At 42.5% G+C, this 17,267-nt stretch overlaps 1 protein-coding gene and 1 long non-coding RNA gene across 4 annotated transcripts in view; one reads left to right on the top strand and one right to left on the bottom strand.

The window, feature by feature from the left end:
* The window catches only part of LOC112219217 (A disintegrin and metalloproteinase with thrombospondin motifs 20-like), a 127,608-nt gene that overhangs the window by 13,640 nt on the left and 96,701 nt on the right, over window positions 1–17,267 (bottom strand). For all 3 annotated transcript variants that reach the window (XM_042301440.1, XM_042301441.1, XM_042301442.1), the window contains one exon: window positions 5,430–5,597. In XM_042301440.1, the coding sequence (XP_042157374.1) occupies window positions 5,430–5,597 (168 nt within the window). The remainder of the gene's footprint in view (window positions 1–5,429; window positions 5,598–17,267) is intronic.
* Window positions 7,128–12,731, top strand: LOC121840062. The gene is made up of 3 exons (XR_006079348.1): window positions 7,128–7,417; window positions 9,824–9,877; window positions 12,198–12,731. It is a non-coding gene; the product is annotated as an uncharacterized LOC121840062 (long non-coding RNA).

The raw sequence follows: 17,267 nt of genomic DNA, 5'->3' as shown, positions 1-17,267 counted from the left end.
GCACAATTGGCCTAGCGTCGTCCGGGTTAGGGAGGGTTTGGCCGGTAGGGAAATCCTTGTCTCATCGCGCACCAGCAACTCCTGTGGCGGGCCGGGCGCAGTGCGCGCTAACCAAGGTTGCCAGGTGCACGGTGTTTCCTGCGACACATTGGTGCGGCTGGCTTCCGGGTTGGATGGCGCTGTGTTAAGAAGCAGTGCGGCTTGGTTGGGTTGTGTATCGGAGGACGCATGACTTTCAACCTTCGTCTCTCCCGAGCCCTACGGGAGTTGTAGCGATGAGACAAGATAGTAGCAACTACAACAATTGGATACCACGAAATTGGGGAGAAAAAGGGGTAATATTCAACAACAACAAAAAGAATGTACAATAATGACTGGATGTGCATATTTCTCGCCCTGTGCGGCACTCGCAATTTGAATGCGCCTCGAGATGAATAGGATTTTATCTCGCATAGAATACGATAGGCTGAACAATTGAATAGGTAAACTATTCTACTACAGTATGGGGTTGTCTGATTTTGCTGTTGCTTACTCATGTTGTTGGCTGTGGAAAAGGTCATGTGCACAACTGTTTTTCATTAGATCATTCAAATAGTTTAACGAAAGGTACTGGATTTCAGCTCTGCCCGGCTCTCATTTGGATCATAGGTGTCGGGTCTCGGACCTGGCGGGACCCAGGTCTCAGACTCGGCCGGACTCCGGCCCAATTTAACCCCTGTGTATATATTCTCTAGAGTGTGTTTTATGGACAGATACAGATACTCCCTATGCTCCCTCCACCTCGGTACACCTGAAAAAGCTCCCTCCACCTTCATCTCACTTCTCTGGTGGCCTTGTGATATATTTGGGCTCATGGCTTTTCCCTCTCCCTGCGCTGGCCCCCTGGCTGTGCCTTGTGACCCAGTGTGACTCTGGTTCCATAAGTGCTGTCACACCCCTGACACAGTCGCCGCACGCTCATTCGGCAGACACCAAGAGAGTGTGGTCGGCTCCGCCAGGACTGTGACCTCACAGGTCCCCCACCACCTCCCCCTCCCAGTTTTATTTATTTTTATTTCACCTTTAATTAACCAGGTAGTCTAGTTGAGAACAAGTTCTCATTTACAACTGGCCAAGATAAAGCAAAGCAGTGTGACACAAACAACAACACGGAGTTACACATGCAATAAACAAACATACAGTCAAGAACACAATAGAAAAAAGTCTATATACAGTGTGTGCAAATGACCTAAGACAAGGGAGGTAAGGCAATAAATAGGCCATAGTGGCAAATAATTACAGTTTAGAAATTACTGGAGTGATAGATGTAAATTACTGGAGTGATAGATGTGATAGATGTGCAGAAGATGGAGTGATAGATGTAAATTACTGGAGTGATAGTTGTGATAGATGTGCAGAAGATGAATGTGCAAGTAGAGATACTGGGGTGCAAAGGAGCAAAATAAATAAATAACAGTATGGGGATGAGGTAGTTAGATTGGCAATTTACAGATGGGCTATGTACAGGTCTAGTGATCTGTGAGCTGCTCGGACAGCTGGTGCTTAAAGTTAGTGAGGGAGATATGAGTCTTCAGCTTCAGTGATTTTTGCAATTCGTTACAGTCATTGGCAGCAGAGAACTAGAAGGAAAGGCGGCCAAAGGAGGAATTGGCTTTAGGGGTGACCATATACCTGCTGGAGGTGAAATATACCTGCTGGAGCGGGTGCTACGGGTGGGTGCTGCTATGGTGATCAGTGAGCTGAGATAAGGTGGGGATTCACCTAGCAAAAACTTAAAGACTTGGATTGGAGATGCTTAATGTGAGTCTGGAAGGAGAGTTTACAGTCTAACAAGACACCTAGGTATTTGTAGTTGTCCACATATTCTAAGTCAGAAACGTCCAGAGTAGTGATGCTGGACGGGCGGGCAGGTGCAGGCAGTGATCGTTTGAAGAGCATGCATTTAGTTTTACTTGCATTTAAGAGCAGTTGGAGGCCACGGAAGGAGAGTTGTATGGCATTGAAGCTCATCTGGAGGTTAATTAACACAGTGTCCAAAGAAGGGCCACAAGTATACTGAATGGTTTCGTCTGCGTAGTGGATCAGAGAATCACCAGCAGCAAGAGCCACATCATTGATGTATACAGAGAAAATAGTCGGCCCGAGAATTGAACCCCGTGGCACCCCCATAGAGACTGCCAGAGGTCCGGACAACAGGCCCTCCGATTTGACACACTGAACTCTGTCTGAGAAGTAGTTGGTGAACCAGGCGAGGCAGTCATTTGAGAAACGAATGCTGTTGAGTCTGCCAATAAGAATGTGGTGATTGACAGTCGAAAGCCTTGGCCAGGTCAATGAATACAGATGCACAGTATAGTCTCTTATCGATGGCGGTTATGATATCGTTTAGGACCTTAAGCGTGGCTGAGGTGCACCCATGACCATCTCGGAAACCAGATTGCAAAGCAGAGAAGGTACGGTGGGATGTGAAATGGTCGGTGATCTGTTTGTTAACTTGGCTTTCGAAGACCTTAGAAAGGCAGGGTAGGATATATATAGGTCTGTAGCAGTTTGGGTCTAGAGTGTCTCCCCTTTGAAGAGGGGGATGACCGCGACAGCTTTCCAATCTTTGGGGATCTCAGAAGATACAAAAGAGAGGTTGAACAGGCTAGTAATAGGGGTTGCAACAATTTCGGCTGATCATTTTAGAAAGGGAGGGTCCAGATTGTCTTGCCCTGCTGATCTGTAGGGGTCCAGATTTTGCAGCTCTTTCAGAACATCAGCTATCCGTTTTTGGGTGAAGGAGAAAGGGGGGAGGCTTGGGCAAGTTGCTGTGGGGGGTACAGGGCTGTTGACCAGGGTAGAGGTGGCCAGGTGGAAAGCTTGGCCAGCCATAGAAAAATGCTTATTGAAATTCTCAATTATTGTGGATTTATCGGTAGTGACAGTGTTTCCTAGCCTCAGTGCAGTGGGCAGCTGGGAAGAGGTGTTCTTATTCTCCATGGACTTTACAGTGTCCCAGAACTTTTTGGAGTTTGTGCTGCAGGATGCAAATTTCTCTTTGAAAAAGCTAACCTTTGCTTTCCTAACTACCTGTGTATATTGGTTCCTAACTTACCTGAAAAGTTGCATATCGTGGGAGCTATTCGATGCTAATGCCGTACACCACAGGATGTTTTTGAGCTGGTCAAGGGCAGTCAGGTCTGGAGTGAACCACGGGCTATATCTGTTCCTGGTTCAACATTTTGCTTATTTAAGATTGTGAGGAAAGCACTTTTAAAGAATAACCAGGCATCTTCTATTGACGGAATGAGGTCAATATCCTTCCAGGATACCCGGGCCACCTAACAGCACAAGATAGATGGGGGCAATCAATTCACTTATGGTGTCCAGGGCACAGCTGGGGGCAGAAGGTGGTCTATAGCAAGTGGCAACGGTAAGAGACTTGTTTCTGCAAAGGTGGATTTTTAAAAGTAGAAGCCCAAATTGTTTGGACACAGACCTGGATAGTAAGACAGAACTCTGCAGTAGATTGCAACTCCGACCCCTTTGGCAGTTCTATCTTGTCGGAAAATGTTATAGTTATGGATTGAAATTTCATGGTTTTTGGTGGCCTTCCTAAGCCAGGATTCAGACACGGCTAGGACATCCGGGTTGGCAGCGTGTGCTAAAGCAGTGAATAAAACAAACTTAGGGAGGAGGCTTCTAATGTTAACATGGATGAAACCAAGGCTTTTTCGGATACAGAAGTCAACAAATGAGAGCGCCTGGGGAATGGGAGTAGAGCTAGGCACTGTAGGGCATGGCTTAACCTCTACATCACCAGAGGAGCAGAGGAGGAGTAGAATAAGGGTATGGCTAAAGGCTATAAGAAGTGTTTGTCTAGTACGTTCGTAACAGAGAGTAAAAGGAGCAGGTTTTTGGGCGCGGTAGAATAGATTCAATGCATAATGTACAGACAAAGATATGGTAGGATATAAATACAGTGGAGGTAAACCTAGGCATTGAGTGATGATGAGAGAGGTATTGTCTCTAGAGACATCAATTAAACCAGGTGAGGTCACCGCATGTGTGGGAGGTGGGACAAGAGGGTTAGCTGAGGCATATTGAGCAGGGCTGGGGGCTCTACAGTGAAATAAGACAATAATCACTAACCAAAACAGCAATGGACAAGGCATATTGACATTTGGGAGAGGTATGCGTAGCCGAGTGATCAAAGGGTCCAAAGAGTAGCTGGACGGGCTGGAGACATGGCGATTCAGACGGCTAGCGGGCCGGGGATAGCAGAAGGGCCTTAGAGGGACATCGCAACGGAAGAACTCTGTTGTAGCCCCCTCGTGCGGTTACGTCAGCAGACCAGTCGTGATGGATCAGCAGGGGTTCATGTAGTAAAAGGATCCAGGCCAATTGGCAAAATACGTATAGTAGCCCAAGAATTTGATGATTGACCACTTCAGCTAAAAGTCTGGTATGCTCTAGACAGCTATCGGGCTCAGCGCTTGCGGTAGGAATCCGGAAATATGGAGAAAAAGGAGTCCGATAAGCTCTGGGTTGTCTCACGCTGTGCAGACTGGCAGGAGTTGTCTGGGCTAAAGGTTAGCTGTTGACCGGTTCTAAAGTAAATAAAATAGCAGATCCATACCACATTGGGTGAGGCAGGTTGCAGGAGAGTATGTTGAAGTTGAGGTAAAGAAAAATATAAAAAATATATGTGAAAAAATATATATATATAAAGATATATACACGACAACACGAAGACGCCTGACTGCTACACCATCTTGGAGAAGAAAAAATATATATATATTTTTTTAAAGTGTCTCTCCTGCACCTAGCCTTTGCACTGAAGTGTCTTGATTGCAGCCAGTCCAGCACTTCAGTAACCTGCTGTGCTTTGTGAATGATGATGTCTCTTCTACCACCATGCATTTATCTATGTTGGACCGCCAACCTGGCTGTCCAAGTCTGGAGCCATGTGCAATGTGACGTCCGTCTGTAGAAAGTAGGTACCTTCTTGCATTTGTGATGTTTGAAATGTGTTAATTGCACATTCAAAATGTTGTCTAGCATGCTGCATTGGAGCAGCAAAATGCACCAGAAAGGCATTGGTGAATTAGCCAATGCTGTCTTGATAACTAGTCAACCCCAGAAGAGGAAGAGAAAGCACAGCACAAGCTTTTTGGTATTCCCATAACATTTCTTCTCTCAAGTATACAAGTCTAGTGAATTGCATAAACAGTTATGTAAATCCAGCCTGTGGTGTTTAACTCACATCGGAAGGACAGAGGAATATGTCAACTGCTTAGTGATAGGACAGGTTCTTAGTGAGTACAGTACATCATCTACATCTGTGTTTGAGTTGTGTGTCCCAGTTGCTAGAGGTGACTGTTAGCTTTAGAGAGGCCAGGGGGTATTTCGAGAGTGTGTGGGGACGGGGTGGCGTGAACACATACCTCGCTCCACCTGTTGGCTTTCCAGCTGGGGCATCCCCGGGCTCGGCAGGCCTTTTGTGTCCGGGGGCGTGACAGATGACTGCAGTGATCATCCTCTATTCGGGTTTGGTTTGGGTAAACACAGGCTATCTCCCGCTCCTTGGTCCCACGGCCACAGCTCACAGAACACTAGAGAGAGAGCGACAGGGAGAGAAAAAATGTAAATGGCGGCAGTGCGTGTAGAGGTTCTACTGAAAGCTTTTCCAACGACACTCGTTGAAATAATGCTGATACCCGCTGCTCGGAGCCATGTTCTAAAATGTACATAAGTATCCAACACACTGCTTTGCTCAATATAGATGTCTTCAGTGTATGAGATGGAGAAAAACGCTCTTGATTTGTTGCTGCATCTCATGGCCAAGTAAACAAGCTATAAACCACTTTTGGCTAAACTAATCATGACATGGATTTCTATAAAGCATCCACTGAACACCCAGGTCTGAATGCAGTCCCGTCTTTAACCTGTAAACACTGAACATAGTGTAGGGCACAAACTAGAGAGAGAGACACACACACACAAGCTTAGGAGAGAGAAGACTCACAGAGCTAAAATACCAGGATGCATACATATGGCTAGACAATCATCTGGTTTCAATAAGAAGCTGTACGATGCTTCAGGAAAGCTACAGAGAGAAGGAAAAAAAACGAAACGAATAAAAAGCAGAGACCCTGATCAGACCCGGAGCCTTCATAAAGCCCCGTGCCTGAGATGACGGTCGGTTGGTAGATTAAAATATTCTACATTATTGCGTCTTCATGAGGCCAGACAGCAATTAGAGAGCCAACTATTTCTGCTCTGCTCTCAGTGAGAGAGGGAGTGAGCCCCCTTACACAAAGCCACTCCAAAATGGGGTATTGGAATAGAGTGCAGTAAGGAGGGGCGAGGAGAACTCTGTTTTGTCTTTAGCATATTTTACAGCCCAGATAAACATAATATGCATTTTCCCTTAATTATGATGTCAGAATGTTGCATAACACCAAACCAAATGCCATGCATTTTCCTTCGTCAGGCCTCATGGTAAACTTGTGGTGGTTATAGTACACTATATTGGACTGACTGTGCTGTGATGGAACTATTTGAGGAAAATGTATTTGAGACAAGTAGACATACTTGAGTTCTGAGTTCTAAGAAAAGCTGGTCCTTTTTTTTTTTGGACAACAGGAGCTGTAGGATCTGGATCTTTTTTTTTTCACTAACGGAGGAGAAGCAGTCTAGCACTCAGAGAGACACACGTCTGCGCAACACTCGGTGAGTGTACTCTAGTACCCAGTAACCCCTTCAAACGGAGGCATCTCCTGCTCTCTTCTCTTCTTTACTGTGGTGCGGGCAGTGCTCGACACCACGCACACACACACATCGCACACAGTGTAATTACCAAGGTATTTTAAACACAGGGTTTAGCTCGGGTGACAAGGAGACATCAAAGCTGCCCGCGTTGACTGGCTACTCCTAAACGTGGCAGACTCTCATACCCGCTGCACGCTCACTCAGAGATGATAACACTACTCCTTCCACTTCAGGCAGGAACAGAGACAGGCAAACAAGTATGGGCGGGGGGAGCGCGGGGGGGGTTAGCCCCTCCTTACTGCTGTAAGAGAAGAAAAAAAAATAGAAAGATGAAAAAAGCAGGAGGAAGAAAGCAAAGCAGAGCCATAAGGGCCGCGCTCCTCCGCTGAACTGTGTCTCCTGCCTGTTTAACGGCGGGGAGAAGACACTATATGGCAGCGTGCTCCTCCCTCTCCCCAGCCAGGCAGCCTCATCTGTCAACCATTAGTTAATCAGGGCGGGTAACGCACAAGGAGCGCATGAAACTGGCACAGCGCGTGTGACCCAGGGGACAGCTTCACCTCTGAGAGCAGAGCAGGAGGAGGGCAAGGACCCAGGGGACCGACGGTGTCCTCCACTCTGCACTCCACTGCCAGGCTCACTCTACTCAACACTGTCTCAGGTAAGTCGACTCTCCACTCAACTGCTCAAATGGCTTATCTGTGAATAGCTGCTGGTCTGCTAACTAACATACTAAGGTCAAAAGATGTGATTGAAAATGAGTAAATCAAATGAATATGACCGATGAAGGTTTTACAGGCTGGTAATGCATGAATAGTAACTGAGCACGGATGACTAAATGCAATGGTTTGAAATCCATTGTTTTACTAGTGGTGCTACTTCATTATGGCATGTGAGTAAAAATGTGTTTTACAGATATCACTGCTGCTTTTAGCAACTTTTAACAAAGAGCAATGTTACTACAGTATCGACTACAGTGTGGGAATTTCTAACAAAATAGAGAATTAATGGGGTGGGGGGGGGACTCAAGGTCACATTCACAGAAAATGAATATGGAACACAAACCCTTAGCCACTAAAATGTAAGCATTTACTGTACTGTAAGTCACTTTGGATAAACATTCCTGCTTCAGGTTGTATATATTATCATTATGAAAACGTTCCTGCTACAGGTTGTATATATTATCATTTTGAAAACGTTCCTGCTACAGGTTGTATATATTATCATTATGAAAACGTTCCTGCTACAGGTTGTATATATTATCATTATGAAAACGTTCCTGCTACAGGTTGTATATATTATCATTATGAAAACGTTCCTGCTACAGGTTGTATATATTATCATTATGAAAACGTTCCTGCTACAGGTTGTATATATTATCATTATGAAAACGTTCCTGTTACAGGTTGTATATATTATCATTATGAAAACGTTCCTGCTACAGGTTGAATATATTATCATTATGAAAACGTTCCTGCTACAGGTTGAATATATTATCATTATGAAAACGTTCCTGCTACAGGTTGTATATATTATCATTATGAAAACGTTCCTGCTACAGGTTGTATATATTATCATTATGAAAACGTTCCTGCTACAGGTTGTATATATTATCATTATGAAAATGTTCCTGCTACAGGTTGTATATATTATCATTATGAAAATGTTCCTGCTACAGGTTATATATATTATCATTATGAAAACGTTCCTGCTACTGGTTGTATATATTATTATTATGAAAACATTCCTGCTACAGGTTGTATATATTATCATTATGAAAACGTTCCTGCTACTGGTTGTATAAATTATCATTATGAAAACATTCCTGCTACAGGTTGTATATATTATCATTATGAAAACGTTCCTGCTACAGGTTATATATATTATCATTATGAAAACGTTCCTGCTACTGGTTGTATATATTATTATCATTATGAAAACGTTCCTGCTACAGGTTGTATATATTATCATTATGAAAACGTTCCTGCTACAGGTTGTATATATTATCATTATGAAAACGTTCCTGCTACTGGTTGTATAAATTATCATTATGAAAACATTCCTGCTACAGGTTGTATATATTATCATTATGAAAACGTTCCTGCTACAGGTTATATATATTATCATTATGAAAACGTTCCTGCTACTGGTTGTATATATTATTATTATTATGAAAACATTCCTGCTACAGGTTGTATATATTATCATTATGAAAAAGTTCCTGCTACAGGTTGTATAAATTATCATTATGAAAACAATCCTGCTACTGGTTGTATATATTATCATTATGAAAACAGTCCTGCTACAGGTTGTATATATTATCATTATGAAAACGTTCCTGCTACAGGTTGTATAAATTATCATTATGAAAACAATCCTGCTACTGGTTGTATATATTATCATTATGAAAACAGTCCTGCTACAGGTTGTATATATTATCATTATGAAAACTTTCTTGAAGAGAAAAAACAATCCGCATGAAAAAATGACTTTCTCTCAAGACAGATTTGCCCTCCCAAGTTGTAACAGCAATTCGTTTCACATGATTGGGTGGGTTAATTCTAGTATCAGCCAGTGACATTCATCTGGAAATAATATGGATTACTATAGTAGACAGAATGGGATTGTTGCCTGAAAGCTACCACAGTAACATAGCTGTGGTTTTGTTTAACAACGTTTTTCAACCAGAACGGGAGATGTATTAGGCAGAAAGACATAGGCGATGTTTAACCATGTACTGCATTGTGATAACAGCTAACAGCTAAGCTGCTTGTGCTTGTTCTGCTTCTTTCCACTGCTTTCCTGCTCTTCCAGTGTTTAAGGGTTCTGGAACAGTCGATTGCCAAACCAAACCAAATCCAGCTATTTCATGTTTATTCTGTGTGGCATAAAGAATATACTAGAAAACAGCATGTAGCCCTTGAAGTTAAATAGACAGAGCTGCCTTTCTTCAAAAAAACAACTATCACAATGGTAGACTATATTGAAATGTAACCCGCATCAAATATATGGACAGGTTATCTTTTAAATTTTTCTATGGTATTGATAAGAGCATGTCTTTGTCTAGGATTGGCAGGCTGCAGTCGCGGGATGCCCCCACCCATTCCATCCCAGAGGACAGGTAAGCCAATGGCATTGAGAGACCACGCTATTGGGTAACCTATGAGACCATTATCTGTTGTTCAGCCTATACCACAGCATATGCAACTTTAACAAAAAGAACAGAGAAGTCCCTACAGAACAACTAACTTTAAATTAGTAGTTCACCTCAAAAGCTTCCCTGTCTTAGGTCAGTTAGGATCGGCACTTTATTTTAAGATTGTGAAATGTCAGAATAATCGTAGAGAAAATGATTTATTTCAACTTTTATTTCTTTCATCACATTCCCAGTGGGTCAGAAGTTTACATACACTCAATTAGTATTTGGTAGCATTGCCTTTAAATAGTTTAACTTGGGTCAAACGTTTCGGGTAGCCTTCCACGAGCTTCCCACAATAAGTTGGGTGAATTTTGGCCCATTCCTCCTGACAGAGCTGGTGTAACTGAGTCAGGTTTGTAGGCCTCCTTGATCGCACACGCTTTTTCAGTTCTGCCAACAAATATAGGATTGAAGTCATGGCTTTGTGATGGCCACTCCAATACCTTCCCTTTGTTGTCCTTAAGCCATTTTGCCACAACTTTGGAAGGATGCTTGGGGTCATTGTCCACTAGGAAGACCCATTTGCGACCAAGCTTTAACTTCCTGACTGATGTCTTGAGATGTTGCTTCAATATATCCACATACTTTTCCTTCCTCGTGATGCCATCTATTTGTGAAGTGCACCAGTCCCTCCTGCAGCAAGCACCCCCACAACATGATGCTGCCACCCCCGTGCTTCACGGTTGGGATGGTGTTCTTCGGCTTGCAAGCCTCCCCTTTTTCCTCCAAACATAACAAAGATCATTATGGCCAAAGAGTTCTATTTTTGTTTCATCAGACCAGAGGACATTTCTCCAAAAAGTACGATCTTCGTCCCCATGTGCAGTTGCAAACCGTAGTCTGGCTTTTTTATGGCGGTTTTGGAGCAGTGGCTTCTTCCATGCTAAGTGGCCTTCAGGTTATGTCGATATTGGGCCCGTTTTACTGTGGATATAGATACTTTTGTACCTGTTTCCTCCAGCATCTTCACAATGTCCTTTCTCCAGGAGACAGAGCGCGTCTCCTTCCTGAGCGGTATGACGGCTGCATGGTCCCATGGTGTTTATACTTGCGTACTATTGTTTGTAAAAATGAACGAGCCATCTTCAGGCATTTGGAAATGGCTCCCAAGGATGAACTAGACTTGTGGAGGTCTACAATTTTTTTCTGAGGTCTTGGCTGATTTCTTTAGATTTTTCCATGATGTCAAGCAAAGAAGCACTGAGTTTGAAGGTTGGCCTTGAAATACAGGTACACCTCCAATTGACTCAAATGATGTCAATTAGCCTATCAGAAGCTTCTAAAGCCACGACATTTTCTGGAATTTTCCAAGCTGTTTAGAAGGCAGAGTCAACTTAGTGTATGTAAACTTCTGACCCACTGGAATTGTGATACAGTGAATTATAAGTGAAATAATCTGTCTGTAAACAATTGTTGGAAAAATTAAGTGTGTCATGCACAACGTAGATGTCCTAACCGACTTGCCAAAACTATAGTTTGTTAACAAGAAATGTGTGGTTGAGTGGTTGAAAAACAAGTTTTAATGAATCCAACCAAAGTGCATGTAAACTTCCGATTTCAACTGTACCTATTTACTGCAATTCAATAAATTGTGTTCAAATTGTGGTACAAAATGTAAAGATTGAAAGAGTACATAGAAAAGGAAATAATGTAATAAAAAAATCTGTAATATTGGAACAGACACTGGATCAGATTACTGGTACTGAAGTCTTCAACTTCACAGGTGGATTTTGAAGACCACTAGTGTAATGTTTAGTAGAGGTGGACTTAACGTGGGTTAATAGCACCTGTAGTGTGGGAGCAGACTTTTCCCCCTAGTATTTATCCTATATTCCCGAGTTCTAACAAATACCATCTCTCAGAACATGTGAGTACCAAGGCTGAATTCCTATCACATTGTGCTCGCAGTGCAACTGGAATGGTAATACCAAGCACATGATAACCATAGTGACAGTACACTGTCTCTTCAAAAGGGGATCAGAGCTGACCTGAACGAAGAACAAACTCACGATTGTGTGAAGATTGTCCAGAATATTACAATCTGTTCTGGCAAACAGATACCCAAATACTCTTTATAGTAATTGGCAACAACTTCTTGAAAAAGATGGTCATCTCAGCCTTATTGAAGATAATCAAGGTTTATGATCTTCCTAACAATGCAATATGTATACATTTCCTCAGGGCCAAGAAATATCAGTGAACAAATACACTAAGAGATGGTAATACTATGATCTCATTACAGCTTTGTCAGTGTCACTGTGGGGAAAAGAAGATGTTTGCGGAGCTCAGAGGGTAAGACATACGCCAGTGAGCTATCGCAGGCTACTTTTACTGTTCAAGGTCCTGTTTTGCAGGGAAGTTTCAAAGACAGAAGTCAAAACCACACATGTTGTCGACGTGGGAACAGCTGGTAAGGGCAGAGCGTTGTGGTGCGGAGGAATGTTAGAGTCATAGATCTTTCATCCTCATGGCCAAAATAGCCACACACAGGCCTGATCATCTCCATGCATAGGAAGAAACACTAACCAACACAAATACAGTCCAATCCAACCCTGGTCAATGCGGTCCAAATCTTGCATCCAGAAATCCTTAGATAATTACTACATGAGTAAGTAAGTAAGTTATATTTATTGAAATTAACTGGTATAAACTCACAAATAGGATTCCTTCACAAAACAGTTGGTACAAACCAATGACATAAGTACAGTGGGTCAAAAAAGTATTTAGTCAGCAACCAATTGTGCAAGTTCTCCCACTTAAATAGATGAGGCCTGTAATTTTCATCATAGGTACACTTCAACTATGACAGACAAAATGAGGGGAAAAATCCAGAAAATCACATTGTAGGATTTTTAATGAATTTATTTGCAAATTATGGTGGAAAATAAGTATTTGATCAATAACAAACATTTTTCAATACTTTGTTATATACCCTTTGTTGGCAATGACAGAGGTCAAACGTTTTCCGTAAGTCTACACAAGGTTTTCACACACTGTTACTGGTATTTTGGCCCATTCCTCCATGCAGATCTCCTCTAGAGCAGTGATGTTTTGGGGCTGTTGCTGGGCAACACGGACATTCAACTCCCTCCAAAGATGTTCTATGGGGTTGAGATCTGGAGACTGGCTAAGCCACTCCAAGACCTTGAAATGCTTCTTACGAAGCCACTCCTTCGTTGCCCGGGTGGTGTGTTTGGGATCATTGTCATGCTGAAAGACCCAGCCACGTTTCATCTTCAATGCCCTTGCTGATGGAAGGAGGTTTTCACTGAAAATCTCACGATACATGGCCCCATTCATTCTTTCCTTTACACGGATCAGTCGTCCTGGTCCCTTTGCAGAAAAACAGCCCCAAAGCATGATGTTTCCAACCCCATGCTTCACAGTGGGTATGGTGTTCTTTGGATGCAACTCAGCATTTTTTGTCCTCCAAACACAACGAGTTGGTTTCATCTGACCATATGACATTCTCCCAATCTTCTTCTGGATCATCCAAATGCTCTCTAGCAAACTTCAGACGGGCCTGGACATGTACTGGCTTAAGCAGGGGGACACGTCTGGCACTGCAGGATTTGAGTCCCTAGCAGTGTAGTGTGTTACTGATGGTAGGCTTTGTTACTTTGGTCCCAGCTCTCTGCAGGTCATTCACTAGGTCCCCCCGTGTGGTTCTGGGATTTTTGCTCACCGTTCATGTGATCATTTTGACCCCACGGGGTGAGATCTTGCGTGGAGCCCCAGATCGAGGAAGATTATCAGTGGTCTTGTATGTCTTCCATTGCCTAATAATTGCTCCCACAGTTGATTTCTTCAAACCAAGCTGCTTACATATTGCAGATTCAGTCTTCCCAGTCTGGTGCAGGTCTACAATTTTGTTTCTGGTGTCCTTTGACAGCTCTTTGGTCTTGGCCATAGTGGAGTTTGGAGTGTGACTGTTTGAGGTTGTGGACGGGTGTCTTTTATACTGATAACAAGTTCAAACAGGTGCCATTAATACAGGTAACGAGTGGAGGACAGAGGAGTCTCTTAAAGAAGAAGTTACAGGTCTATGAGAGCCAGAAATCTTGCTTGTTTGTTATTGTCCAAATACTTATTTTCCACCAAAATGTGCAAATAAATTCATTAAAAATCCTACAAGTGGGAGAACTTGCACAATTGGTGGCTGACTAAATACGTTTTTTTGCCCCACTGTATATTTAGGTACCAAAAAAGTCAAAATAGGGACTTTTCTATTAGGGTCCTTCTACAAAAAAAAATCCCTTTTGCTTTCCTTTGATATTATTAGTAGGAATTGTACACCAATATTGAATTTTAAAAGCATGGTATATTAAATTAAGTTCCCTTCGATATAGACCACATGGAGAATTCAATAAATATTATTTTGTATATGAACAAAGACTTGCTGTCCCTCGGTGCACCCTGTGACCTTTATGCAGATTTGTAAAGCCCTAGTTAATTTGTTGCTTTGACAATGCCATTTCTGAACATTATAATTGATTTCATGTCATTAATGATTCATTGTAAGGGGGGAAAAAACTCTCTCTCATTTTAAGGTCAACCCTGTTACCTGACCTGAACTGTTTTAATATAGTGAAACTATTCCTTTTTTTCCCTCCAAAGTTAATTTGTGGAATTTCTTTCCTTTTTAATGTGTTTGAGCCAATCAGTTGTGTTGTGACAACGTAGGGGTGTTATACAGAAGATAGCCCTATTTGATAAAAGACCAAGTCCATATTATGGTAAGAACAGCTCAAATAAGAGAAATGACAGTCCATCATTACTTTAAGACATGAAGGACAGTCAATCCTGAAAATTGTAAGAACTTTGAAAGTTTCTTCAAATGCAGTCGCCATCAAGTGCTATGATGAAACAGGCTCTCCTGAGGACCGACACAGGAAAGGAAGACCCAGAGTTACCTCCGCTACAGAGGATAAGTTCATTAGAGTTAACTGCACCTCAGATTGCAACCCAAATAAATGCTTCAGAGTCTAAGTAACAGACACATCTCAACATCAACTGTTCAGAGGAGACTGTGAATCAGGCCTTCATGGTAGAATTACTCCAAAGAAACCACTACTAAAGGACACCAATAATAAGAAGAGACTTGTTTGGGCCAAGAAACACAAGCAATGGACATTAGACCGGTGGAAATCTGTCCTTTGGTCTAATGAGTCCAAATTTGAGCTTTTTGGTTCCAACAGCCATGTCTTTGTGAGACGTGGAGATCATCCGTCACCTATCTGCATGTGTGGTTCCCACTGAAGCATAGAGGAGGTGTGATGGTGTGGGTTGCTTTGCTGGTGACACTGTCTGATTTATTTAGAATTCAAGGCACACTTAACCACCATGGCTACCACAGCATTCTGCAGCGATACACCATCCCATCTGGTTTGCGCTTAGTGGGAATATCACATGTTTTTCAACAGGACAATGACCCAACACACCTCCAGGCTGTATAAGGACTATTTTACCAAGAAGGAGAGTGATGGAGTGCTGTATCAGATGACCTGGCCTCCACAATCACCCAAACTCAACCCAATTGAGATGGTTTGGGATGAGTTGAACCGCAGAGTGGAGGAAAAACAGCCAACAAGTGCTCAGTATATGTGGGAACTCCTTCAAAATGGTTGGAAAAGCATTCAAGCTGAAGCTGGTTGAGAGAATGCCAAGAGTGTGCAAATCTGTCATCAAGGAAAGATGTGGCTACTTTGAAGAATCTAACATCTAAAATATATTTTGATTTGTTTAATGCTTTTTGGGTTACTACATGATTCCATATGTGTTCTTTTATAGTGTTGATTTCTTCAGTATTATTCTACAGACAATTTTGTAGAAAATAGTAAAAAAGAAAAGAAAAACCCTTGAATGAGTAGGTGTGTAAAAACCTTTGACTGTTACGGTTAACCCTTGAATGAGTAGGTGTGTAAAAACCTTTGACTGTTACGGTTAACCCTTGTACTTTATTTTGCACTTAATAGCCACTATTGTTGGGCGATATGGCCAAAATATCATATCACAATATTTTCTTATTTTTGACGGTATGACAGTATTTTATGTTTTTGAATAATACAAGTTATTTATATGCTTCATGGGTAGCGCATGACCCTAGGTTGCTAACAATTACCTTCTAAGTGGTTTTAATGGGTCTTTCTCTCTTCTGATTGTTTTATCAATCAAACTTCAAGCAAAGATTATTTAAAGCATTTGCATACATTTCTGCATTTTCTTTTACTCATTTGCTATAATTTCAAAATGCCCTATTTTGTGAAAATGTACATTTACCTTTATCAGAACAATTATTATCCTTTATGATCATGTATTTTGAATGGATTCAATGGCAGTTCTTACTTTTGCCACAAGGGGCGGTGTGTCGACTAAGGCGCTTTTGGCACCTGCACTGCCTCACAGGCAAGATTCATGGCATATATACGGCACCAACGCTGCCTCACAGGCACTACCTGCCGCACACAAGTACATGCACATCCGAATCTGTTGCTAGAAATGAGCAGTTCTTACCTGTTAGCAGTGTCTTACTGGCGGTAAGAACGGAAGATTGCCATAATTTTTCATCACTACATTTAACAAACCAAACATTATCTTTTTAACATTTTATTTTTTATTTTTGACCCCTTTGGTAGTTATAGTCTTGTTCCATCGCTGCAACTCCCGTACGGACTCGGGAGAGGCGAAGGTCGAGAGCCATGCGTCTTCCGAGACATGACCTTGCCAAGTCGCACTGTTTCTTGGCACACTGGTCGCCAGCCGCACCAATGTGTCGGAGGAAACACCGTACAACTACCGACCCGAAGTTAGCGTGCATGTGCCCGGCCCTCCACAAGGGATCGCTAGAGTGCTATGGGACAAGGACATTCCAGCCAGGCAAACCCTCCCCTAACTTGGACGACGGTGGGCCAATTGTGAGCCGCCGCATGGGTCTCCTAGCAGCGGCCAGCTGCAAGACAGCCTGGGATCGAACCCGGGTCTGTAGTGACGCCTCAAGCACTGCAGTGCCTTAGAATGATGCGCCACTCGGGAGGCCAACAAACCAAACATTGAAAAAAACGTTAGATAGGGAAAAGTAAAAATCCAATCTGGTATATAGTAAAATGCGGTTTACTGCCGAGACCTAATAGGTACTTACTAGTCAGTTTTCTTATTTAAGTTCTTGGGATAGGAAAACATGTTTCTATTAAGTTGACCATGTGCTCTTCAGAATGTTAAAATGAGGAGAAATACAACTTTTTTCACCATGATACCAAGTTAATTGTGTGGTATGACCCACCTACAGTCATGTTGGGATCACCATGGAGTTCAC

The sequence above is a fragment of the Oncorhynchus tshawytscha genome, linkage group LG19, assembly GCF_018296145.1.
Source record: "Oncorhynchus tshawytscha isolate Ot180627B linkage group LG19, Otsh_v2.0, whole genome shotgun sequence".
In the NCBI taxonomy this organism is placed as follows: domain Eukaryota; kingdom Metazoa; phylum Chordata; class Actinopteri; order Salmoniformes; family Salmonidae; genus Oncorhynchus; species Oncorhynchus tshawytscha.
This window is presented reverse-complemented; position numbering and strand designations above follow the sequence as displayed.